General features: G+C 44.5%; 1 protein-coding gene across 1 annotated transcript; it reads left to right on the top strand.

Annotated features, from left to right (window-relative positions):
* Positions 1-3,173: 3,173 nt before the first annotated feature.
* Positions 3,174-13,955, top strand: PSMB2 (proteasome 20S subunit beta 2). Its single transcript, XM_086479347.1, has 6 exons — positions 3,174-3,267; positions 5,488-5,610; positions 5,943-6,013; positions 11,087-11,249; positions 12,760-12,809; positions 13,729-13,955. Exons 1-6 carry the CDS (start codon positions 3,177-3,179, stop codon positions 13,834-13,836), a joined length of 606 nt encoding a protein of 201 aa, XP_086335473.1. The 5' UTR covers positions 3,174-3,176; the 3' UTR covers positions 13,837-13,955.
* The last annotated feature ends 13,038 nt before the right edge of the window (positions 13,956-26,993 follow it).

Below are 26,993 nucleotides of genomic sequence, written 5' to 3'. Positions count from 1 at the left end.
ATGGCAGCTATCCATCTGTGACAGCTTTTCCATCTACCTCTCAGCCCTCCCATTTTTTTGTTTCTCAACCAGTCTGTCCTTGACGAGTTTCCTTCGTGGCAATGCATCTTCACACCGATTTGCTGGTGTAGAGCAGTCCAGGGACTTAGGGCAAGTTACACAATAAATTGAAGCTGCTTCCTCCTTCATGGGTGATCTCTTTTTTTTTTTTTCAACTTCAGGGTTCCTTACAGGAGCAACATTCCTTTTTAAGATATCACATTTCCAGCTAAAGCACACTTTACTGGCCAGAAGCTGTGATGGGAGGACGTGAGGGCAAGCTCCCCTCTCTGTCACAGCCTCTCGCTTTCTGTGCTCCCATTCCTGCTTTGTACTGGGATGCTTCAGCCCCACAACTTATCTGGACCTACTGAGAAAAGACACTCCGAGGACGCCAGAGTCTTTGGATATCTCCATATATTTGGTACAGGATCTCAGTATCAGAAACTGTGTATCGTGTATCAGGTATCTCAGTACCTGCGAGAGTTTTGCATAGGCTGCTTAGCACCCCTGTGCTACCCACAGCTTTTGTTCCTGGGGTAACCCCCACCAAGGCTGTGTAGCACACACAGGTATAAATACACATAACTGCAGTGTTTGTCTTGAAAATAAAATAGGAAAAGGCACGTTCGATTTTAAGGCACACTGCAGCCTGGACAATTTCCCTTTAATGGTGGAAAACAGTCCCCAATTTCTGCTAGGCAGAGATGTCCTGCTGTCCTGACACTGATGTAACAATGTCAGAAGCGCCTTCACCCCGGGAAGAGGGGTAGGTGTGTACTGGATGCACGCGTGCTTCCTAAACAGGGAAATCCAATCTGTCAAGAAAATTCAATAACAACCTTAACATTTAATCGTACCCTAGGGCCCAATAAAAATCAACAAGGACGGTAGCTGTTGATTTTTCGTTAACCTTCTCTTAAAAAGGTCTCAAAAAATAACTGCGAAGTTAGGCTGGCTGGCTGCGCGTACATGTGTGATACGTACGGGGATCTACAGGGAAAAATGTGTTTCAAACTTCGGATTGGATCCACACAGAAAACACTCACGCACTGGCACAGGGCTGGGCCATTGTTAGGTAAAAGAAAACATCCTGTTTTGATTTATGCACGCAGCACTCGATTTAACAAGTGTAGCTACAGGCGATTGGAAAACAGTCAAAATGGTGAATTTGCTGCTTACACTCATTTATACTGTTTCCTGAAGACAATTTGCTGTTGCTTTTTGGCATGCTTCATATTTTTGAAACCACACAAAGGTTATGCCCAGTTCTCATAATTACACAGTGACTTTCTTGGTATAGGTGCCGTTGGGCGCTCGCCATGTGCTGTAGCATCCAGAGGTTTGTTTCCTGGGGCTGCCTCCTTTACGGCGACTGCCGCGGGGTTTTAATGCTTCGGTGGCCCCTTTCATTAGCGCGGGGCTGGGTCTTTGTGGAGCTGCACTTAGTGACCGATTAGACAGGGCTCAGGCAGGGGCAGAGGCTAATCAATAACCCAAGTGCCAGTTGGAGTTACTCTGCTCGTCGGGATGGCGCCCGCAGTTAGACAACGTCCAGGCAACTAGAGTATTTGTTTCGTTTCTCTTGTTGTTAATTACCTACATCACAGACACGCCTGGAAGCTTCTGGGTGCTGCACAGCCACCTAAGACAAGGCATTTTTTGCCCTGAGAAATGGAAGTAGACCGAATCGGGGGGGAAAGAAGGGAATAGCAGAGAAGTGCATTTGCTGATCAGCAGCTGTCAGAACCCACGTCTAGCCAGGTGAGGAAACAGATCCGATCCAAGCTCTCCACCTGAGCTCACGGAGGAGCTCTGAAGCCATCAACTGATAAGAAAATCTGCTGACACATCCGCAGCTCAAGAGTTTTCCCTCGCTGGCTGGCACGGACGCGTCAGTCAGGGTAAAAATGGGCTCAATAGGTGAGTCAAGCTAAGGCTCATCCCTTTGGCCGCGGGGGATTCTGCTCACGATGGTGCTTGGGGCAGCAGGAGGGACTCCGGACCAGACTGGCTGCAGACCAGCAGGCTGTCGCCGCAAACCGCAGCAGGAGCCACAGAGAGCCTTGCACAGCGGCTCAGGGCTCGGCTCCGCTGGCACCGCTGGCTATTCCTGACACAGAAAGATGGGCAGCAAATAAATCACTCCATCGCTCCTGGAAGGATTTCACTGTCTCTTCACAGCTCAGTTCCCTTTGACTACACAGGTCAGAGGCTGCAGGGGCACCCGCCATTTATTTCCAAAAGAATTTGTGCCCAAGGAGCAGCTGCCGTACAAGGAGGGTTCATAGAATTTTCCTCTTGGACCTCAGAGACCGCCAGCAGTGAGCGGCAGCCGCTCGCTCTAGCCGAGACCACCAACCCACTTTGGTTTTACACCGCAGAGCGTGGGGCAGAAGCAGGATGCGTGATTGCCCCCGCTCCATCTTCTGCATCGAGACTGCCTTGGAACTGTGCCCTTCCATAGCAAACACGGTGTGTTTTGGCCGGGAATGGCACCAATGACCCCGACTCACAGGATTTTTGCCCAAACCAAAAGCCCGGGACATCTCCCCGACAGGGATCCCAGCTTGCCCAAAACTCCCACCGTCCCCAGAGCACACGCGCAGCCCTGTCCCGGGGTGCGGGACACCACGCCAGCCTCGGGCAGAGCGCTGTGGGAGCCGACCGGCCGCTCAGCTCCTCCCTCCCGCCCCGAGCTCCGCTCCCGACGGCTGAGGCCTGCGGCCCGGAGCAAAGGGCTCCGTGAGGGGCCCGGGGGACGCCCACCGACCAGCCAGAGCCCCACGCCGGCCCCGTGCCGGGTGCCGCCCCCAGGCTCGTTAGGGCCAGGCCTGGAACCGGCGAAGTGGGCTATAAAGTGGGGAGGGGGGAAGGGAACGACGGACGGGGAGGGATACGGTTCCCGGCTGCCGCCTCCGCCGCCGGTTGCCCCGGGCAGCGCGCGCCGCCGCCGCCCCGCGCCACGTGACCGCTCGCCCCCTCGGCAGGCGGCTCTCGCGAGCGGTGGCGTCATCGCTGTGCGCCGGCGCCTGCGCACGCGAGCGGGTGGGGAGGAGGCGGAGGAGGAGGCGGGTGGCGGCGGCGCTTCGCTGTGTCACGGCGCGGCCTGAGGGGACGGCGGAGCGCGGGCGGCCATGGAGTACCTCATCGGCATCCAGGGCCCCGACTACGTCCTGGTGGCCGCCGACACGGTGGCGGCCTCCAGCATCGTCCAGATGAAGCACGGTGAGGGGCGAGGCCCGCGCGGCCAGAGCAGCCCCGCTGCTGCTCCGGTGTGTGGCGGGGCCCGTTAGCTCTGCCCTCCCCGGGGCAGGCCCGGCGGGGAGCCCCGGCCGAGCCGGGCCGGCCCTGGGCGGGCAAGGTGCCGCTGGGCTCCAGCTGGGAGCCGCGGCCCGGGGTGAGCTGCCTGTGCGCGGTACGGGAGCGCTGGCTCTGGCGTGGCCGAGGAAGGGCTGTGGGAACAGGCAGGTGCGGGGGAAGGTCGGCGCTGCTGGACGCTTGAGTGTAGGTTTTATTCGTTGTAGGGGCCGGTCTGTGTCACTCAGGTCCCAAAGGGCCGGTTGATCAAAGTTGCCGAGGCAGAGTGCGCTATGTTGGGTTGTCACGTTAACGTACCGGCTGAGGTAAGCGTTGACTTGTTAACCCAAACCTGGCTCTGTACCGCTATATGGATGTGTTAAAAGCCTGTACAGGGATAACAATTCATTAGTTGTGTCTATTCACTCGTAAAATGTCATTCATGGAAAAAAGGAAATATCGGAAGTAAAAGCATCAGGGAAATGCGTAGCATATGAGACAAGGTGTAATGTGTTTTTGGTTTCTTTATGTGGTAATACATCTTGGGGATTATCAAGCCTTTGGCATTCTCTAAAATTACTTTTTCTGCCTACTGTTGCAGTGCAAAACTTCTTACTGAGGGAAGAAGAGAAGATGCTTGAGTTAGACTGAAGCTTGTTTACTCGGTGTAGTGATCTTTCTACTCTAAATACTGTGGTTTAGAAGCTCTTTTTTCTTAAAAGTCATAGATTTTAGTGTTGATAAACATCCCATAAAATGATGAATGTTGCAGCTAGCAGTGCTTTTACTCAAAATCTTTCACTTCAGGGCTGTGAAAGTCAACTGGAGTAGTGTTAGAAAGGTGGTTGTGGAAGGTGGTGGCGCACACGAAATACAAATATAATCAGTTTAAACCCTCTTTATTTTTAAGTTAACATTGGTTCCAGGTAGGTTCATTGATAAACTTTAAGGAAAATAGGACATAGGATTTATTTGACTTTGGGTGGGGATAAAAAAACAAACTTCAGGTATTTATTTAGAGTATTGGCACTTACTAATACTTGCTTTAATTGGTAAATCGATTGCAAGGGCTGACCAGTGTCCCTGGCCTTTCCTGAACTCTCAAGACCTGCAGCTTCTGTGCAGCTGCTGGGCACTTCAGTGACTCTTGAAATCGCGGTAGAGGATTGTGACATTTTGTACTTGTCCTGCAGCAGAGATTATTCAGCAGCATTTAGTAAACTGAAAGAGAAGCTCAGAGGTGGAGGTGTAGTGTTGTTCCGTAGACCTGCCTTCAATATAGAGAAGTGGCCTTCCTTTCACACCAACAGCTACTTGAATTTTTCTGCCTCGGGTATCTGAGTGCCAGTCTGCTCTAGTTACACGAGACTGCCCTGTCTCACGGGAGCACAGAATTGTCTTCAGTCATCAGGACAACTTGGATTCCCTCAAATACACACAGACAAGTTCTTTAAACTGTGGTTGTGAGTAAAAGCGTAGCTCACTGTTTCTTACTTTCCATGTGTATCAGTGGGCTGTTTTATAGTTACTTAATATTTTTTTTTTTACAGTAAGTTGTGACAGGCAAAAACCTGTTTCTGAAAAAGTCCCGCTTGCCGAAATTGCTAATTTTTGAGGCAGTGGTGGCTAGCAGGAAGAGGGGATCAAGGAATTTGGTTCTGGATTTCCTAAGATTGCTTTTGCTTGATGTGTTGATATTTCAGCTTTATACGAAAGGGTTTGCTTCTGATGCAGTGCATTTAGATAAAGTGTAACGGTCACTGAGCAAAACTCATTCCCACATGCTGGAAGCACCATGTGTTATCTGAACGCAACATTCTGTGTCAAGTTTTAGTCTTTCTTTCTCTGTAGGAAAGACCATGTGATCTCTGAAACGCCTCCCTTCCCGAGGGAAGCACTTTGTGTGTTTCAGCTTGGTTTCTCTTGGTGATGTGGTTAACAAGTCTTGTGTACTGTGCCACCAGCTGCGAGAAGCTGGGCATTGGGGTTTGCTCAGGAAGACTTTTTATTAGTATTGCAGGTCATAACGTAGTTATCCAAGTCTCTGGCTTTCTTGCTTCTGAAAGAAGTCATGATGTGTTATGATATTGGCGAAACAATTTATTCTTTCTCATGACTATGCTCTTAATGTTACTTTTCTTTGCCTAGACCATGACAAAATGTTTAAGATGAGTGAAAAGATCTTACTCCTGTGTGTTGGGGAGGCTGGAGACACTGTACAGTTTGCAGAATACATCCAGAAAAATGTCCAGCTCTACAAAATGAGAAATGGTGAGTGAAGGAGAACAGTTACTCACTGAGGGTTTGGAAGCAGAGTTAATGATTTACAGTTTACAGTTGAATGCTGGCGGAAAGCGCTACATGCCCGTAGTATTTTCATTTTTCGAAACTAAGTATTTTAATGGTCCATACAAATATGAGCTACGTGAATGTTGGGGGCCCTTTTGTGGTTGTAGCTTTCAGAATAACCTGGATTTAAACAAATGTCATAACATTTTGTCACTAGAGAATATCTTGTTATTTCAAAATAGGAATGGGAAGTCAGGAAGTGAAACATGAATATGGATTTGTACTTTTATCAAATGTGCACGTTTCTTCTCCAGGTTATGAATTGTCTCCTACGGCAGCTGCAAACTTTACGCGACGAAACCTGGCTGACTATCTGCGGAGTCGAGTGAGTAATAGCTGAAAGATTTTGGCAAAGGCTTACAGGGGAAAATTTGAATTTTTGAGTCATGGAGTCTGGTGGAAAAGGTGGCAGCTTCTCTCTTTAGTAATGAATTCACTTTGCTGAAAGGATGTTTTCTTAAAATATAACTTGATTTGCTCATTTAAAAAACTTATCACATCACTTATCAATAACTGATACAACTATAGTCTTAAAATTCCGGCCTCAGGCCCAATAAACATTTTGTCACAAACACTGCGGACGGCTAAGTGAATTAAGCCTCTTTAACATCGAGATAAGGTTGTCAGTTTTCATGCAAATGCACTGAATCCGTTTAATCTTCTTGAAAATGATTTAGTAGAGCAAAGCTGTTTGATGTACTTGGCAAAACAAGTCCCTTTTGTAAACAACAACGTGAGGCTTTCAGTAAATATCAAATCCGAGCTGGAGCTGTATTTTCCAGTTACTAAACTGCAATTACTGATTTTTCTCATGGTATTTTTTTCAAAGTATGAGAAGATCTCAGGAAGGAGCAAACGGACATTTGAAGATCCGGGGTTAAGAAGCGTTTCGTTAGCGTTCTTCTCAAGGTGCTATAGGGAGGAAAACAAGAAGGAACAGGATGTTGAGGATAAAGTTGATCAACTGTGTCAGGAGTAGGGTGTGGGGTGAATGGTGTTGCTGCTCTAACAGTTTGCTGCACAGGCCTGACGTGATGTTTCACAGTAGCCAGTAAAGGCCAGTGTTAAGGTCAGAGCTGTAGTGTTGAGAGTTACACGTGTGGAGTGAGGCCCAGACCCTTCTTCACGAACTCATCTGGAGGGACAACCCAAGATCATTGTTCTCCCTTCTGACATGGCTGACAGCTGGAAGGAGCAAGCTTTCAAGTCACTGAAGTTGGAGCAAGTCAGTGAAAGAACTGAGTGCAGGGTCCTGCCTCAGTCTCGGACACGAAACGCTGCTCTGGCTGACGTGACTTCAGCCAGCTACGTGGGTTAAGCATGGTTGGGAGATGGTGGTTGGCAGTGGTGCTCCTTGCTTTAACCTTTGCTCAGATGTGGTTGGGAAGGTCCGTGTGTGTTTTGTGGAACTGTGCGTGGTTTTTGAGGTTGATGTGGAGCAAATGCTGCTCGGTGCCTGGCCCAGATGGCTGTCGGCTGCCTGGTGCTGGTGGCTCGTCTCAAGGGCATCTGACCCGCACAGATGGCGTAGGTGAGGCTGACACAGAGTGTCCTGCCCACTTAAGCAGGGTCAGCTATTGTTTAAAATGGATTTAAAGTACCTCTAACAGGACTAATTTAACAGGCTTTTTGGTAAACTTGGCCAGCAGGATGTGGCATTGATGTGATGCTGTCATCTTTCTCTGTTCCATGTCCCTTGAGGCCTGATCCTCCCTGTGCCTCCCCTCCTTCCTGAGCCCACGCCTGTCTTCCAGCTCACCTGCTCCAGATGGGCAGCACAGTGGGGAGGACACTGGCAGAGGCAGATGTGTTTGTTTACCGGAGACAAAATGTTGTGCTGTTGCAGATGGCAATGCCCTCGAGCAAGCGGCGCACTCTGACACTGCCGTCACACTACAGTGATCTCTGTACTGCAGGGAGAACTCTTTTCCTTTAAACATAGCGCTTAATGATTTGTTTGTGGGATTTAGAATTTGATGATACAAACCTTGCCATCAGAATTTTTTTCCTCTTGAGTTTTGTTACATTTTTGCCATAATTCGTAGGATACCAGAAGGATTAACACTACCCCTCTAGCTATTTAAATTGCATATGGGATTCCTGGAAGCTACTGATTTAATTATGCAGATGATAAAAATAAAAAATGGAAAGGTAAAACGTGCCCCCGCCTCCTGTTAGGAGCAGGAGAATAGTTTAGAATAAGAAGTTTGGTGGGGGAAAAGGTAGTTTGTTGCTGTGTTGCCACTCACCGTGTGAAGCTGTTTTGGTTGTGGAAGACTAGAAGGTGCGTGCAGGGGCGTGGCCAACGCTGAAACAGTACTTTTTCAGGCATTATGCTGTTGTTGTGGCCCAGCCCATAATAGATCTTGTTCTGCATCGTTAATCACCGTCTGGTTCCTCCCTGGGTTACCTAGTTTGGTTGCATTTATATACCTGGTGGCTCATGTAGCCCAAGTTCTGATACCTTGGGCATGGCTGTCTTGTAAGGCAGGGCCTTGAAGTTGTTCTTTTGGTGGAAAGTATCAAGTTGATGACACTGGGCTTGTAACTTAAGGCCATTACCTTGTTGCGCTCTTTTCTTCTGCTGAATAGTCAACACGTGGCTTTTCATGACCTTTCTGTTCTTAAAACATCGGGCTTGTGCTCCAGAGTAGGATCTAGACCACTTAAGCAACCTGGTCTAGTGGGAGGTGTCACTGCCATGGCAGGGGGGTTGGAACTAGATGATCTTTGAGGTCCCTTCCAACCCAAACCATTCTGTGGTTCTCTGATCTGAAGAGCTTCGTTGTTGACTTCCATTTATATGTCGCAGTTGAGGCAAAGCTAGAAAATGCTTTGGAGCCAACTGGCTTTCGTGTAGGTGAGGGGTGGGGGTGCTGTAGTTCCACTGTTACCTACTCCAGCCTCTCACTTGATTCACCTGCCGAATCCAGTGGTGGGTTTAGTACATTGAACATCCTGCTGAGGTTGCATGGTGGGGAGGAATAGGAAAAATAACCCCCTGCCCCTCCAAACGCGATGAAGTTCAGATTGTAGTTGCGATGCTGCGTTTAATTGTAGGTGACAGGGTCTGGCCTGAGTCCAGAGGAGGACTGTCAGCTCCTCGCTCCTTGTCCACGCTTGGCAGGATGCTTCCTCGCGCCCACCTTTCCCCCCTTGCTGTGACTTTGGCTTCCGCCAGATGTCACAGCGCTGCTCGTCGCCGCCCAGCCTCCTGCTGCTGATCTGGGTGTTTTAATGTATTTATTGCAACTGCTCCCTTCAGCTGTAAATTCTGAAGAAGTTCACACGTCTCTTAATTGCTGTAGTTACTTTAAATCAAATGGCATAAAGTGCAAAGCTACTTGGGATGAGAAATACTGCCTCTAATAGGAAGGTAAATTTGGAGGGGGGTGTGTGGAATTAATCTATCCTGGAGTATCAGTCATCCCCTCATTTGGTAGCCCTTTGATCACACCAGTCTTCTAAAGAGTTTAGGGCTGTTGGCATGGATTTAGTTTCAAAAGCCAAGGCTGCCTTTGGAATGGACGAAGGGATTGAGATGTACGAGGAGTACCAGTCCCAGCACGGAGGTGTTAGTCCCACTAAGAGGTGCTGTCTGCAAATTTCATTGGTGATCATCGAAGTAGTAACTAATTATGTGTCTTTTCTGATGGTTAAATCCTGCCTTTCTTGAATAATAGGAAGGCATGGGGGATACTCTATTTACATTTGAGTTCTCAGAAGTTGTCTCCTAGACCGTTAGCAGGAGAACTTACAACTGAAAAACAGCTTACAGATTTATTTAATGCCATTTATTTATGGTTGAGTATCTCGCATATGCCAATGTTGGTAATTCAAAGTCACACAATAATTTGAGTGATCTTGTGTCATGGCTCTTAAATATCAACTTGTGTGATGTTTCAGAATAAATAAATGATGAAATACAGACTAATTAAATGAGTACAGCTGCATGGTAACTTGTTTCCAAATATTCTTGAATGCTTTGAAGATTAAATCACACATTTTGCAGTGATATGTTTGATATAGAAGTGTAGCTTGCTTTATTCTTTCTTACTGCGTGGTGAAACTAAAAATACAATATCCTGTGATTTTTTTTTTTTTTGAGTGCAAATTCATTGTGCTTAGTATCAAAACGAACTTTTTTTCTATGATAAAAGTTAATGTTTTGGCTTTAGGGTGAAATTGTGTTTGCTTGTTCTGATTTATTGTTAGTTGCATCATCATTTTTTTTCTTATTTTGTTGCTTTGTTGATCTAGGCTTTCCAGCATTTTAAGAGATATCCTGTTAGGATGGTTAATAAGAAACAGTATGTAAACACGAAAATACTGGAAGTATATAAAAGCTGTTTTAAAAAATACATTCAATTCCAAAATTTTCTTCTGAGCCTACATTTAAAAATAATCCAGTGCATGTGTGTTTCACGATCTTACAAAGTACGTGTCTTGGAAGACGATAGAGACACCTGCTTTACTCATTTTGGTGAGACACTGAACTTAAAAAAACACGAAGGAAACGGCTAAGGAATTGCTAAACTTGCAAGTACAGCACAGGAAAAAGGCATGGTCGCACTGATGCGGTTACATGGTCGTTCTGGATAAGGTGCAGGTATTTCTCGCTTGTATGTAGCAGAGCATAAGCAAGAATCAGAGAAGATAGCAGCTAAAGCAGACTCCATTTCTAGTTTAAGAAAACTGTTTCCAACCAAACAAAAAAGCTACTGCTGATGTGGTGTTGCTGTATCTTAGAAGTTGGTTTTGAATAGAAGTAAGCCAGTTCCTTAGATCTTCGTTCTCGTGGTCAAGCTAGCCTGGCGGTAAAGATTCAGCTTGGTACGCGCAATAAAAACCTGCCTGCCAGTTAACGAGACGGCGCAGCACTGTGTGCGACTGTTTGCACTGTGTGTAAGCTTTCACGTGTGCTAAAATGGTCTGTGGTTAACAGTAGTGTGACTGAGAAAAGAGCGTGCTAAATTAACAAAGAAGTTCTTACAAACTGCAAAATGTTCACATTGTGCTCACATGTTGACAGTAAAAATACACGAGTTTTATGTTGAGATGAAAGAATCTGGTGTGAAAACATAATTAAAGTTTTCTTAGGTTTGAGTGCGCCGTGAAAGCTTTTTAAAAAATAAAAAAACAAAACCACACTGGTTTCCAGGAGAATCGGAGTTTTATGTTTTTATTTGCTTATGCATTCCCTGTTACCAAAAGACCTAATCGCTTTTAGGTTGAGACCCGTAGTCTCCTGCAGGCAGCACTGGCGTAGCCGCTAGTGGCGTTTCATGGCAAAGAACTGTGAAACCGACTGCGTTGCTGTTCCGTCGGTGGCACGGGGCATTCGGATTCCAAGGTTTGAGTGTGGCTGCTGTAATGAAAGCATCATTTCTGTTTGTAGACCCCTTACCACGTCAACCTTCTCCTGGCTGGCTATGACGACCACGAAGGTCCTGCCCTCTATTACATGGATTACCTAGCAGCTCTGGCGAAGGCTCCCTTTGCAGCACATGGCTATGGTGCATTCCTTACCCTCAGCATCCTGGACCGCTATTACAAGCCAGGTAAGTGGAGTCTATGGAGAAGAAAATTCTCCTGTTACCGATTAATAAAATAAAGGCTTAAAACTGAGGGATTGATGTCTGCCGAGTCAGATGGTCCAGCGCAATTGCTGTGGTGCTACGGATTTGAATTTGACCTCTTGTTAGAGTAAATGTAGCTTTAAAGATTGCCTTCTGGTTTTGCTGAAATGATAATGTGAAACTAGTCAGCTCCTTAAAGTGTTTTCCTGTTTGAAGCGTAACAGACTGTAAGTGAAGGAAGTTTCAATTTATTCGAAAACATGACTAGACTTCCCTGGACCATTAGCTGCTCGTAGTCTGTTTTTAATAAATAACGTTTTGATAACTTTATCTTCTATTTGCTCGTCTGTTGGCCATGACACGTACATTTTCCCAGAGTATCATTCTTCAGAGGGCAGTCCCGGATCCTATTGCTCCGCATCGTGGACTGGCTTTGTGGGCGATGTATTGAAAACATACGAGTGAAAAGATATTCCTAGCAAGGTTGTCTTCAGTACTCTGAAGTGGTGGTGATGAAGATTGGTTGGTTTGGTTTAGTTTTATGTGTGTGGTAGCTGTTGATCATACTTGTACCTGCCTGTACCTGTCTAAAGTTTTAATTTTAGAATCCTAATCTGATTCTTACCTGCCAAGGGGTAAATGTGGCCCCATCCCCACTTTACAGATGGGGATATGTACAAAGCTTGGAATATTGTTCATCTGACATCTTTGGCTTTAGCTACAAAGCTACTTTACTCCTGTGTGCAGAGCAGAGTTTAATCTCACAGCGAAGATGTTCGCTTAGTAATGCTTTCATCTATCTCCTGCGAGGACTGTAGCTCTAAACCGACAGTTTTATTCTGATGGGACTTCTGCCTGAACGGTGGGCGCAGGCCTGGAACAAACTCCAGGAGCAAGTGTTGTGGGATCTGCGGAGCTTAGTTGTTTTCTAGTCACGGCCCTTGAAAACGCTGCTGCTCCCTTTTCACCATTCCTTGTGCCAAAGAGAAGAATGGTGAGCCACAGCTCGTTGTCATGGCTTGTCGTCCCTATAGAGCGCTGGGTTTCCTCCTAATGTGCGAGAATAGCAGGGCCATCGCACACGTGCCTTTCCCATTATTAAAACTAATACCCAGCAGGGAACGCAGCACTAAAACCAGTCTCCGCCTACTGTCACTGACTCGCAGCCGGCTGTGGACAGATGGAGCTGATTTAAAACTGTAATAAACTCGAGGAGAGAGAGGCGGCTGGACTTCTCCGAAGCCCAGTCCCTGGCCATGGGAGGCAAAATTCCGTCATGCTTCCCGTTCAGTGTAACAAATCGATTCTCAATGGCTTGTTGCAGCGTGAGCGCTTCGGTGCAGGGTGTCCTCAGTACATCTGGAAAGTGTTTTCTGTGAGCTGGGAAGGAGAGTTCTTGGTGCTCAGCTGAGAAGTTGTTTAAATTTAATAAAGTTTCTGTTGAGAGAGATGGCCTCTAATTAAATCAATCTGTGGATGTTTGCTCTTTCAGGCATCACACGTGAGGAAGCTGTGGAGCTCCTAAAAAAATGTCTAGAGGAGGTGAGTTGCCAAACTTAGGCCGTTGTGATCTTGAGAAAGGACTGTTTGTTTGCATTCACTTGCTGATGTTTTCATGTTCCTCTTGTCGCATTTTTTTGCCGTCCTTGCCAGAAGGGGTAGTAAATGCACATTGAGCAGATGGGGAACAGCTACTGAGGAAAAGGATTTGTGGGCACTTGCATTGTCTTAGCACGGTTCACGTCCTCCAGAACGTAAACTTGAGGCTTAATTGCTTTTCTTTACTTCTGCTTCTTCCATGCTCAGCATAATATTGATACAGACGGTCTTTGACTTTTTCTCCTTATGTTTCTTCTGAGCATGATGCAAGCATCCCTCTCTTGTGTTACGCTTCACGAGTGTATGCTTCTAAGTGTACTTCTCTTCCAGCTTGTGAAGTGATCTCTGAGGTAGTGATTTGACCTTAAAGTTCATGATCAATTCTAGTGTAAACATAACCTTTTGGACTCTGAGGCTTTTATTGCAGGAAAATAGTCTTTATCCTTGTCTTTAAGAGATTGAATTGAATGTAACTGGGAAGAAACATCTGGGAAAACATCAGGAAGAAGTATGCTAAAGAGGTTCTGTTTGAAGTGTCTTTGATACGTACACTTTGTCCCTAAGCTGTAGCCCACTCTAGTCTTCCTGCTTAAATGCCTTCCTTGTTAACAGGCTTGTGTGTTCTGCGTCTCTAGCCTAGGCTTGTCTAACATGGAGAGTCCCATAACAGAGAGCGAACTCATGATAATTGATTCCTGAGCAGTGAAAAAACCCACTGTAGTTCCCAGTATTTCAAGTCTAGAACCAGGATGGAAATTTTGATGTGCAACAGCATATCCCTTAAATTGTGTTCTGCTTTTTTATTGAAGCTTTGAATGAATCTCATCTCTTTTTTTCTTTTTTTTTGTCTCTTGTTGAACAGCTTCAGAAACGCTTCATCCTGAATCTGACTTCTTTCAATGCCCGGTTCATTGACAAAGATGGCATCCATGAAGTGGACAATATACCTCTTGCAAAAGCGATGTCCTAACCCTCGAGATCTTTCTTCATCAGTCCTCTTTTTTGTTCGCTTTTGGTTTTTTCTATTCGTTTGAAGCCCACAAGTCATGTACTGCACTGGGAGATCAAATAAAGATTGACATTTATATAGCCAGTTTTATCTTTTTATTCCACTGATGCTTACTGAGAGCATTTAAGGAAATGGTTCCACAGTGAAGGTGAAACATGATTTACTGTTAATGGGTGCACATTCAGGTTTCTGATCTTTCTTTTCTCTTCTGGGATTTTACTCACTGCCTGCCCCGGGTTTTCTTTTGTGTGGGAAAACTGGTACTATATTTTCTAGATGACAATGCGCTGTCATCTGCTCTCATAATTAAAGCTCAGCAAACAATGGGCAAGTGTTTCATGCTAGACATACAGCATCTACTTTATTTTTCCAAAGACGTTACCACTGTTTGCTTTATAAAACAATCATAATCAGGTTTTCAAAGACTTAATTTGCTTTTGTTATACTTTGCTTCATTCTAACCCAAGTGAAAGGTGAAAGAGAAGGTTTCTAAGTAGAATGGATTTTAAAATGCTAGTGTCACTTTTAACTCACCTGGCCATGGTTCTGTTACTGGGAAAAAATATTCTCCTGCTGGCACAGTAGGAGTAACTACATGAAGTAGTTTAAAATATAAACTGGTGTACCAATTGTGATTTTTTTTTTTTTCTTGATTGCTGTATCTGTACATTTAGAAGTACTTGAAGGCAGTTCAGTGTGAAATAAAACTGCAGCACTTCTCATAAATCTTTGAATTACTCTCAACTAGCTAGAGCTTTGTTTCCATGAGAATAATCACGGAACTGTCTGGGCTCTAGATGACGCTCCCATATAAAAACTCCATTCATGGACCAGCCTCAGATAATTACCGTGTGGCTCATACTCGCAGTCTGCCCAGAAGTGATTCTGCTGAGAATAATTTTCATGGAGACCGCTTCCCTGCTTGAATTTGCATTGCATGAGTTAACCACTTAAAATGCTCCTTCGAATGCTTATATTATGTTTTGAATAAGCTTGGAGAAAGAATCTGTGAAACAGAAGGGTGGATGTGCACAAGGTTGGGTGCAGACTGTATTGCTTGTGTGGCATGGCGTAACACCGACACTCTCGGCTGGGAAGGTAAGGGACAGACCTGACTGTGTGTGCCAAAGCTTTTTTGGTCCTTCCTCCGTAGAGACTCCCCCGAAGAGTTGTCAGTCTTAAGGACCGAGTGTTCCTATCGTATCGAACAGGGGAGGGCTGGGTTAGAGACTGATGACACTTGCTTAATGTCACAGAAGAAATTGGCGGCTCCAGTGCCTTAACTCATCCTGCCTCTTAAGACTGCCCTTACTTAAATCTAGGTCTTAGCTGAAGTCCCATCAGGCCTTGTAGTTTAATTCTTTCCAGAACGAGTTTAATCATCAGCTGGTTTTGTTGTGGTCACGGCTGCAATGGCTCTTGTTTAAGACCCATGGCATATAACTCTGGAACATTTTGCTAAAATTTACTTTGTCTTTTCAAAAACCTCTTCAAACTTTTTCACACGAGGAGAAGCAGTCCCCAGCCTGGTTATTTTCTCTTGGCAGGTCACGCTTAACATGAGCAGAGCCCCAGTGTTCTAGCTCTGCGATTGAAATCTCACCCCTTCATGTTGCATTAATGTATTTGTTTAGCTTAATATGCAGCATCTCTAATTTATTTTACCACTGATGTTGACTATTTTTGCAGGTTTCTTGTCTCTCTTTTCAAAGTCGTCACTGCAGAGTGGCTGAGCTGATGTGCTGTTCTTGTCACCGCATATCAAAGTAGCGATGCCCCCTTCTTGGAGGTATGCGTTATTTCAGACCCCAAAACCAGGGTGTGGTGCTATTAGATGATGTGAGTCTGGCAGAGAATCTGCCTGGAGTTTTTATTGGCACCTATTTGCATGCAGGTGATTAATAAACATAAAACAATTATTCCCCTGCAAACACCCTTGTTGGATTCAGGTTGGAGTGGAACATATGTTTTGCCTGAGGGCAGGGCCCAGGATCTGAATCCCCTGTTGAGCGAGAGATAGAGGGGGTTGCATCAGAAGCCAGCGGAGCAGCAACCTCTAGGAATGAATAAATACAGACCTTTATTTCAAACCAGTAGAACAAAAGCATTGGCCCACGATGAGGTTGGACGGTAGCCTCTGATGAAGAAGATTCTTTTGAGGATTTGCCAAGAATTTATACTTTTAAGGAAAGGTGGGATACTTTTGCTGTATAACTTTGGATTGTTTCAAAGGTCTACAGTGCTGATCTTTGAATTCAGGAACACTCAGCTCTCATTTTTGACCATAATATATGGAATCTGGTTGAAAACTTAAACATTTTAAGTTTTCTGTTCACGTTACTTAAGGAGAAGAAAACTTCTTAGCACCTTCAAGTTCAGCCGTAAAGCTTTTTGGAAATCATATTTTGCCTAGAATCCAGGAATCCCTTTTGGAAACAATTCACCTTTCCATTTGAAAAGCATCTGTATTTATCATGACAGGCCTCTCCTTTCATAAGAAATCTCTGACGGGATTGAGCACGGCAAGTACTGCTTTCTACTAATAAGTTCTTTGGTTCTTCATAGTATAAAAAATTAACGTAGTAAACCAAGGTAACGTATTCCTGGGGCATTGTAGCCACAGTGAGCTGTTTGGTTATGCTTTGGCTGGTAATTCTGACCATATGTTTTACTACCAAAGCCTCAGGGCCTAAAGAGTTAACAAGGTACTTTTTCTCATTTCAGGTTTCCTGTTTAAGGACGGTCTCTTCCTGAGCACCACGCACGAAACAGATCGCTGCACCAGCTCATCCCTTCAGGAGCTTGGAGCCTGCTCTGAGATCGGTTTACAAGGGCACAGAGCCTCTGTGCCTTAGGCCACGTTACAGTGGGAGTGCTTTGCTGAAAGAAGTATGTGAGTGGTGGTGCAGCGCTTATAGGTCTTTTTCTTGGTGTTAATTATACCTTTTCACAGAAGAAAATCTGCGTTTTGTTGTAGACCTTCTCGCACACTAGAATCGTTGGCATGGAGGAGGTCATCCGTGCTCAGACAGCTGGCTGGCATAGTTGTCCTTCACACAAGTTTGCGGTGTCGTCTGGACAGTTCTGCTGTCCTAAAAGTGAGTCGATGACTCAAAGTTGTCTTGAGTGATGAAGCTTCTCCCTTCGTGGGATGGCAAGTGGCTGCTGAGCACAGACACTCAATTAAAAGTTGGAATGGCTGAAAGGTTAACAACAGCTACGTCCCCTACTGCTGTGTTCAGCCTTTATGTGGAACTGCTGGGGCGGGAGAGCGCCCCAGGATGATTCACCTATGTGGTTCCCCAAGATTTCTCCAGTCCAAGAAATCCATGACCCTGTTCAGTTAAACAAGAGACACTTCAGCTGTGGGTGTGTGAAAAGCTTGGGCAGGGGCTGCTTTTTCTGTGTAAACCTGTGCCCTCGGCAGGTCTGCTCGTAGAAATGAGTGAGCCAATGTAGAGACTACAGAGCGATAGAATAATCAAAGATAGAGAAGTAAAGCATGTTTGGAGCAATCCTACAGAGTGTTCTCAGCAGTCTTTGACTTCTGTTCGTGGTGGGGTGGTGAAACGGTTGCTGGCAGAAACTTTGTCTGCAACAAATGGAGCTTTCGCTTTTCAGACTAGAGATGGAGGAGCAGAGAGGAGGGATCAGGCTAAACTCTCCCAAGGATGTGTTTCCATTTGCTCTTGTCTCTAGTTTTGACAGTAAGTTCCTACAAGAGGTCTTAGCTGATGCCAGGGCTGATATTATGGATTACGTTCATGGCGCTTAGGATTTGGTTGATTCCATTTTCCAACCTGAAGCAAGGACAGAATATTCCTTTTGTGTAAAATAGCTTGACATCAAAGGAAGGAAAAACCTCCGACTTTGCTACCTGTGAAGCACTGTGCATATTGTCTGTGAGGAAAAATAAATTTATCCTACTTGTAAAAACCTTATCCTTCAAGCCATTTTAAATTCTTTTTCTTTAAACGTTTAACCTTATACAGAGTTTCCATGTGTTGTTATCAGTCTGCCATCAACAGTGATTAAGTGCAGGAAATTTTCATGTGAGCACTGATCAAACTAAACAGACATAAGTTGTTTTAACAGATCTTTAAAAAAAGCAAACTGGAAATGGTGGAATTAAAATACGCAATTTCTCTATTTTCCTGTGCTCTTGACTATAGCGGTTTGAATCTTTGTGTAATACTGACTGGCTGAGGACTATGTTAAAAAATAAGTTAGTTGTCTTGAAAATACGAAGTGACAGTTTAAGTGGTTTGTGTCTGTGCTAATGTGCAATTAGATAGTTATCCAATAAGCTTATTCATGTAGTCTAACTCAAGACAGCTGTGGAAGGAATCGAGAAAACCCTTTACTGTTGAGGAATGGTGAGAGGGGAAAGGGTGTTTAAACGGAGCTCTTTCAGAATTGCCAGTATGTTCTTCTTCCTCATGCAATATAGTAAAGCATTAAAGGTTAGCAAGGTTCATGAAAAATTAAATTCTGCTGGTCAAATCTACAGAGAAGTGAAACTAAAATGTGGATAGATGTGAATGCCAGTAGACGTAGCATGAGTTTGGATCTATAAATTAGCTCTAAGGCAACCATAGGAAGTGGGGCCAACCTAATAATCTAATTGTCTGAAATGATGACTTGGCTGAACATATTTTGATTTGGGTAAAGCGCCTTTTGCTTAATAGAGGCTTCCTTGGTGTCGTCAAATATTTCTCGTGTTTATGCATGAATGTGAAAATAGTGCATGTCCTGTAGTTAATGTACAGAAGACAAAGCAGGCTCCGTCGCACTTTGTGGCGGTATTTTTAGGATTATTGACAGAACCCTACTACAGCACCACCAAAATGCCTGTGGGCTTAAGCGATGCTTGATCTCCTCTTGCTAAACGTTGCACTTGAAATGCAACAGATGCCATTACCCTGCTACCAGCGCTCTGGGGACTCTGAGTTTGTGGCGAAAACCTGTGCATCTCGCAAGCCTCTTCACTTCAGCAGAGGGCAGTGATCCTGCACGCACACCGTGCCGCCCTGCAAACTTGTTGGGCCTCTTCATCTCTGAGCAGATATCTGATGGTCACAGGAACTCAGTGTTACGGAGAACGGGTCAATGCCTTGTCCAGTAGTGGCAGATAACATGTACAAGGCTGTTTCTTCCCTTGGAAGATGCACATTTTATTTTTCACAGGTGTTGGACTGTTGTCCCGTCAAACAGATAATTATCCACGTTTTACTGACCTTCCAAAATGACCAAAAAGAGTAGCTGGAATCCATCCTCTACTAGTTAGTCCAGGCACTAATGAGCAGGGATGTAAAGTTAAAGTACATCTTTAATTTTTTTTTAAGATAACACCATTCTCTCTTGCAAAAGCGCTCTTGACATTTACTGTGCGCTTGAAGTGAGGACGCTCACAGTGTTTTATCAGCAACAGTATGCTGGGGAGGAAGGGCTATAGCACCATGTGATGCTGTTTTCAAAGAACTTTCTGTGGTCCCATAGCAGAATTTGCTTAAGGAAAGAAAAAAAAAAAAATCAGGAAAAGTCTGTTTTGGAATGTGGAATATTATAACATGCTCGTTTGCCCTTACCCAACAAACATGTAGTGTGTTGGGCCATGCTGAAAGATATCGTTATGGTCCTGGGTTGAGCAGAAAATGCACTTGTCTGTGTAATGAAAATGTCCACAGCTGGAGTATATGGGAATCAGAAACTTTAAAGTACATAACCAGACTGACATCTGGGAACTGGGAAGCCTTTTCCTAAGCTGTCAGATCGTTTTGTGGTTTTCTTTTTTTGAACAGCAATTTCTTGAATCTTTGAAACCTCTGTTACTGGGCAAGGCCAAGTAGGGAATATAAAAGGATCTCCAGGGTTTACTGAGTTCTTGTTTTCTCTCATTTAAAGTGATACGGTTCAAACCTGTATCTCTTTTCATCTTTTTTATAATCATCCTTAAAATCATGTAGCTCCGAGTGGGCACCTTCAAGAAGAAGATGACTACAACTGGGTTCTAATTTCATTTGTCATGCAGTATTCCCTCAAAGCACATGAGACCTGTCCAAATCATCACACCCGGGGCTTCGGTCCGGTACGTCTGATATTCCTAGGCTTGTGTACTAGTATTTACCTTAGTGTTTATTGCCCACGCTTTGATGAAACATCAGGAAGGCTGGTTGTGTGAGCATTGCCAGAGGTCAGCTTGCCTTCATCTCAGATGTTTACATAAGCTGGTTGAAGATTTGAGGTTAACCTCTGCTGATGTTTTTAGGAGCCGTAGAGCCATACGTTTTTGGTTTTGGTTTCCATGTTGGCTCCAAAATTTGCAAAGAACTGAACCAAAAGGTTCTTTATGTTCAAAAGCTGTGAAAAAGCTTATTAACACATGACATTAATAGAAAAAAAATTTTGCTCCGAGCTGAACAGAGCTGTTTTTCCTTGCAGCACTCGGCTGAATTACTCCTTAGCTCAGCAGATTCTAAGGCACTGACAGCGTTTTTTCAGAATGCTTTAAAATGGGAATGTTCCTTTATTTTTTTCCCTTTTCATCAAAGACTTCAGCGCAGATTCTCTAAACTGTCCATCTTTCTTCCAAATGTTATGAATGATCTTCCATAGGGTGGACAGGTTTCCCACCTCTTTTGCCTTCTTCATTTTCCTGAGGACAGCTGAACGCTTCTCAGCATTCCTGAAACCTGTCTCTTGGCCTGGTGCACGCGTGGCTTTGCCATGCCGAGGCGGCTATGGACTCCTTGTCCCATGCAGGGCTGCAGGTGCACTTGCCCCCATTTTGGCTCCGGAGAAGCGTGCCAAGCCCAGTCTTCCTCACAAAAGAGGATCCTGAATGGGGCAGGGTCAGAGTTATCTGTGCGAAAAGACCAGTCTGGTTTAGCATGGTAATGACTGTGTTCTTCTGGAGGCTCCCTGTGATGACCAAATTAGCAGGAAACTGAAAGGTGTAATATGCTCCTGACATATGACAAGGCTGGGGGAGAGGAAATGAAATGAAAATGGGTCAGGAGTGGGAGGTCTGGGCTGCAGCAATTCCATGTGGTGGTGCCAGGGTCCATTTAGGAGTCAAAACAGCAGCACATTACAAAGAGGGTGTAAGAAAGGCTGTTTTCATTGTCCGAACTGAGCAAACTGGCTTTTCCACTTGTCTCCTCCTCAGCAGTGCCGGTAGCACCTGCAGCACAAACATTTCATGTGTTGCCTTCCTAGTTTGAGTGCTGTTCTGCCAACAAACCAACAGACAGCAAAGCAGAACAGGGATTCTTAAAGGAGATAACTTCTTATCAATGGAAATAAAGTAATAAACTTGTAGTCTGTCTTTGTCTGAAACAAACTGTTGAAACTGGTTTTGGGTTTTTGTAGCAATGGTGTTAGACTTGAATTACCAGGGTTTGGATCCCAGTTCTTTCCTACACTCCCTGTGTCTCCCTCCACAAATCACTTGAGCTCTATATGTCACATCTGTTTTTCTGTAAGATGCAGGTAACTTTTTTCTTTGTAATCTCATCTTCTGACACAGAAATTCTGGGGTAAGATCTCTTTGCACAGGGCCTGATACAATGAGGATTTGGTGTCTGATGGCACAACAAGGTCCTACTGGAATGTAAAAGTAGCCCCCCTGAAACCTAGTCAGATATGTTGATTGGATTGGGTTGGATGAAATGGTCTCACAGGAAATGCTGCTCTTTTGAAAATACTTGCTGAATGCTGAGAAGTAAACCCCTTGGAAAAGAAACGTGCCTGGATGATACAACCTGTGCAGGAAACACGGCTAAGTGCCCGCGTAGCTGTCAAAGTCTCCGAGGTGCGATGAGACTCTTATGAAGTCCAGAATAAAAGCATGCAGTATTTCAGCCACTGATGTTCCTAAGCTCATCCAGTAAAATACTCTGTGGATCCGCTTTGGTGGAAGTTTGACTGCCGAGTGTCCAATGGAAAGAATGTGATTTACTTCTTATAGCACGCACTTGAGGATAAATAAATCCAAGATGCCATTGCAGAATTAGCCAAAACTTATCTGTTCTTTGAGATAACAAATAGAACCACACAGAACACACAACATTTTGGGTGTGGACAGAGGATGGTGGAGTGATTGTCAGTTTTTATTGAGTGCAGGTCATTTGGTCACACCAAGAACATGCCGCCTCTTGAGGATTCTTAACCTGGTTTAAGGCTCTTTACAGTGGAAAAACTCAAGGGGAACCCAAGGCGCTTCTGCATGGACAGACCCATCATCAGGTGAGGATACTGAGGTGTCCAGATGCATCTTGACATGCTGCAGAACTTCTTGACTTGGAGAAATAGCTTGATCTTCCTCTGAACTCATTTCACACCCAAAAACCCTGAGTTGTTGCCATTTAACGAATCTTCTTTGGCTATAGCCTTTGCTGCTAAAATTAAGCTATCCTTATGGGAAATACTTCTAAATTTCAGGGTATAATTTTAACCTTTTCTCCACTGAAATGAGAAGCACCTGAAGGTGCCAGGATAAAAACATATAAAGGAGCCATCCAGAGTAACACTGGCAAAATTTTTGCTGCCTGCCTGCCTGCCTCGGAGAGGTTACTGGGATGCTTCAGCCCTGCGATTATGGGGTCAAAGATTGGGTGGATATTCACCGTCTGGAATTTTTATTGGTATTTATGGTATCCTGTTGAAAACGCAGTGATGCTCAGGTGGCCACAGTGGGAATTCTTTGCAATATAAAGGAGGTCAGGCAGGAAGACCAAAATGACACCTTCTGGCTCAATGTGTTCAGATTCTGTGTAATGACTGGCTGTAGACTCTTTCTCCCAGAGCCTGTTAGACTAATTGGGGCTACGGTCATACGCTGCACATGACACTATGCTATCTGTCTAGGCAGCTAAATCAATGACCTCTGAAGTAAGCATTTTGTCAACCTTGCAAATAACATTTGTTGTACTGCCTGATTTTAAAATGTTTTCGGTTTTGGTGTTTTGACTCACTTGCTCTAACAGGAAAAACTCCTTTTGTTCATGATGATGTGGCTCCTTGGGTCCTGTACGTAAAGTCTGGAAGTTAATGAACTCTCTCATATATGAAAGAATGCATTAACTACAGGTCAGCAAAGTCTGTTTATTGTGTTGTTTTACTACGGAGAGCTATTATTACCCTGTTGCTTTTAAGGTAGCCTGCTAAAAGGTAATTATTTAGTCTATCCAGAGCCATGCAGAATGCCAACACAACCTCTGCTTGTTTGCGTTAGTGATACAGCACAGAGTCACAGTTCAAGGTTAACCTCAGTTTACCCTTGGGATAGCTGACTGTTGGGGAATGAGGAGTTTTTGTTAATGTTCTTTTTCATTTTCACTTGTCAAGGATTGTCATGTGGTTTCCCTGGACTTGCCATTCATTCAAAATCAATTCAAAAAAAGATTTCTTTTCAATTCCCCTTTAGGATTGAAATTCCAGAGTGTTCTATAACAAGCGTAGAAACCATGAGCCTGAATCTATTTTTACTCCTTGACACAATCCCAAATATTTTCCCACGATAATATTTGTAATCAGTGTGGGAATTTATACCAGGGTTGAGCCCTGAATGGTGTAAAATGCCTTTTTTTCTCTTAGGATGGAAAGGCAAAGAACACACCAGGGGATGGCCTTGTGTGACAGTGAGCCGGGAGGGGAACTCCAGTACTAGCTCACTACGAACAAGAATTGGCCTGGCACAACCTCTGAAAGCTGTGCTCTTCTCAGGTATCTCTGTGGGCCTGCAGAAATGAAGGTGTCCCGAATTTTGGGAAGTGGAAGCCTCGATGCTTTTAGCAAGTTGCTCCTACATGACACGTCCATCGTTGAGCATCTGTGGCAGAATCAACAAGTGAATCCAAATCATCAAACTTCCTCCCAGTTAAAAGGTAATTGGTGGCATCCTGGCCTTTCAGGCACCAGACTGTTCCTCATAAAACATTCAAAAGCCTTGCAGTTACCCAAAGAGGAAAATGAGGAGGGAGGTATTTTTCCGCCCGATGGACATGGCATGTAATTACTGCAGGCATATCCTGATTCCTTGTCTGCATTGCTCATCGCTGCTATGTCTAAGAATTCCTTGATATTCAAAGAGTGCCCTAACTAAGTCAGGTTTTCATAATACGATTACATTATGAAATGGTATTTCACGCCTGTATGTTACAGTGTGCACACACATATTCGCTCTTCTCTGATACCGTGCACCAGGGGATGTCTACAAATTGAATTATTTCAGGATAGTTACCCTAAATAACTCTGTGTAGGGAAACCTGTATTGTAGCACAAAAGCACCTCACTCTGCTTTATCATAATCCATTTTAAACATGGATTATGCTGATGCAGAACAGGGCACTCCTATTTTGGAATAATTTTAAACAGGAATCGTTTTTGTGCTTTCAGCTCACACCCTGCATTACCCAAAATAGCTTTGAAGTGTAAACAAGCCTCTGATGTGTCTCTAGTATTTCCATTCTGCTCCCTGGCTCCTCCTTGTTCCCTGACTCTTCCTTTGGAAAGGTCCAGAGCAAAATCAGACCTGCAGAGCCTGTAATTTAGGTCTTTGCTTTCACAAGCTTCATACCAAGGGACATTTCCACTCCGATTCCCAATTTAAATGCATCCCTAAGCTTTTGAAGGGCGTATTTGGATGCAAGTTTCTGACTCTGAGTCATCTCCATGAATTATATTTGTACATAAAACATTTCCTTCCACACTTTTCTGAAAGGGAGAAGGGTTTGTATTTCTAACCTCCCGTCGTCCCTTTTGGGACCGTTTGGTTACTTCTCTGTTACCAGCCTATTCTGAAGCCTCCAGAGAAAACTGATGGGTACAACTCTGAGAAAGGTCCAAAATAATGAGTGCTGTAATGACTCAGGCCCGTGTCCATCTGCCCCATCTCTAGCTGTGATGAGCAGTGGATGTGTAGCAAAAACTGCGACCATGCTCTCTAAAATCACCCCTCTTCCATTGTGTCGAAAGCCTTTGACACATCTGCTTCCATGAAATGCCACGGCTTCTTGCTCGTCTTCTGTTCATTTATTTAAACCCACTTCCTGGCTATTTCATTTGGCGCCCTGCCTCTACTTCTAGTGTCATCTTGCCCTGTTTGTGTTCTTTCATGCCGTTGTTTTCCCCGCCTCTCCCATACACTGCTCGTGTCCTTCACAGCTCTAATCCCTTGGTCTTCCCTCGCCCAGAAGTCAGTTCCCACCTGAGATCTCCCTGGCTGCTTTTCTCCATGGCTTTACCAGTTGGGCTGTCCAGATCTGCGAGTGGCACTCAAGACAGAGCAACACTGTGCAAGCACACCTATGTCATGCAGCATAATCTTATTTCTGGTTTGTTAATCCCTCTTTAACAATTCCCATCATTTTGTTTATTCCTAAACTACTGTGAGTACAAGGTGGCTGGTTTAGAGTCCTATCCATAATGATGCCACAAACACAGCAGCTAATCTGGAGAGCTACATTGCATGTAGGTTAGTAGGGTTATTTTATCTGCTAATTTATCACTCATTGTCTCCATACCATGAGGTCCTTCTGCAGCTCTTCACAGACAGGTTTAGATTTGACTATCCCGAGTAGTTCTGAAACATTTGCAAACGCATCGTTTCACTATTCATCTCCAGCATCACCAGAGGCGCCGGCCGGCTTGGCTGAGAAGGCTTGTGAGATCAGGGCATTAACGCCAGCTCCTGTCATTCTCCGAGCTCTCTGTGACTGCACAGGGCAGTCAAACGTCAGCCATGGAACTGGAGGATGTTGTTTCTTAAAACTATGTAATATTTCCAGATACAAGCACAAAGGCAGAAGGATCCTTGTTCACAAAGACGATGGAGGTGCTTTCTTCAAATAAAAAGAGGTTTATTAAGGTAATGAGAATGACATTGTGGTGTGGGTGTTGTACATCTATTGCAGCATTAAGAGAAACAACAGCAAGTACAAAATCCTGCAGAACTTCTATAGTCATTATCATCACAGCCTATCTTGTCCATGCTACAGTTTTGTGTATCCAAAACTTCATTCCCATTTCTAATGGCAGAAAATCCAAAGACTTTCCTCTTTCAAAAAAAAAAAAAACAACCAAAACCCCCAAAACCAACCAACCAAACAAAAATAAAGGCAAAACAAAAAAACCCAATTCAATTTAATATAAATAACTTGCACTGGACATTTTAAAACTTTCAGATTTTAATTACACATAAATAAATATATACAGATTTAGAACAGTTCAGTTTGGCCTGGTTCAAGTTCTGCGCCTTGTGCTTTATTAATTATTATTAGTTTTAGAGACTTGTGTGCTGTTATCTGTAAGTTGTGGAGTTTTAATTAGTCCTGGGTTTAACTTAGCCTGCTTTATCCCCAGCTGTGACCGTAACAGTTGGGAAGGCTCTCCTTGATCGGTGCCTGCCCTGGGAACCACCGGGTGTGTGGTTCGTTCCTCCCCTCGTGGTACAGCTCAGGGCTCCTCAGCCCAGGGGAAAATCTGCCTTCAGTATCAGTTTGGAAACTGTAAACGAAGTCTGAAACTGCTTTAAATCCAAAGCAGCTCTGCTGGCAATTTTCTCTTGGCCTGGCTTTAGGACTGGGCAGTAGGTGGGGAAAGAGGAGGGTTTCCTGCGTGTTTGCCTGTCAAAACCAGCAGATAAATCCAGGTACAGCCAGCGACCCCCCTCCCTGCCCTCTGCTGCTCCTGCCTCTGGTTCGTGCTTTGATGAGGCTTTTGCTCTTTCTTCAGTTTTTCAGTTGGAACACATTCCTGGAGCGTGTCAGGATTTCACTATGGGTTTTTAAAAAACAAAACAAAGTAAAATTGCACATGACTTGGCTTCCTGCATCCACGAGTTATTAAAAAAAAAAAAAAAAAAAAGGCAAAACCCAAAAGCCATCAACCTGGCTTCTTTTCTCAATCTCCCGGTGTCCCTTCGAGTTGTTTTCTTCTCAAATTCTTTAAATCTTTTTTTTTTTTTTTTTTTGTCTTTTCTTTGTTTGCATTACGAGTTTCATCCCAAGTTCGAATGTCACAGTTCAGAAAACAGTGCACCAGGTCAGCTTTCCCCCCAGTGCGATCTGTCACGACTGGGGAAAGCTCCCGCCAGGGAGAGGGAGGGAGACAGCATG

The sequence above is a fragment of the Leptosomus discolor genome, chromosome Z (genome assembly GCF_034619465.1).
Source record: "Leptosomus discolor isolate bLepDis1 chromosome Z, bLepDis1.hap2, whole genome shotgun sequence".
Taxonomy (NCBI): domain Eukaryota; kingdom Metazoa; phylum Chordata; class Aves; order Leptosomiformes; family Leptosomidae; genus Leptosomus; species Leptosomus discolor.
The sequence above is the reverse complement of the archived record's forward strand: the minus strand, read 5'-3'. Positions and strand labels throughout refer to the sequence as shown.

Bases quoted from the DNA above. Each gene is read 5' to 3' on its own strand.
- PSMB2 (XM_086479347.1), top strand. From the start codon at position 3,177: ATGGAGTACCTCATCGGCATCCAGGGCCCCGACTACGTCCTGGTGGCC. The intron at 3,268-5,487 runs GTGAGGGGCGAG...TTCTTTGCCTAG, and splicing joins CATCGTCCAGATGAAGCACG to ACCATGACAAAATGTTTAAG. The intron at 11,250-12,759 runs GTAAGTGGAGTC...TTGCTCTTTCAG, and splicing joins GGACCGCTATTACAAGCCAG to GCATCACACGTGAGGAAGCT.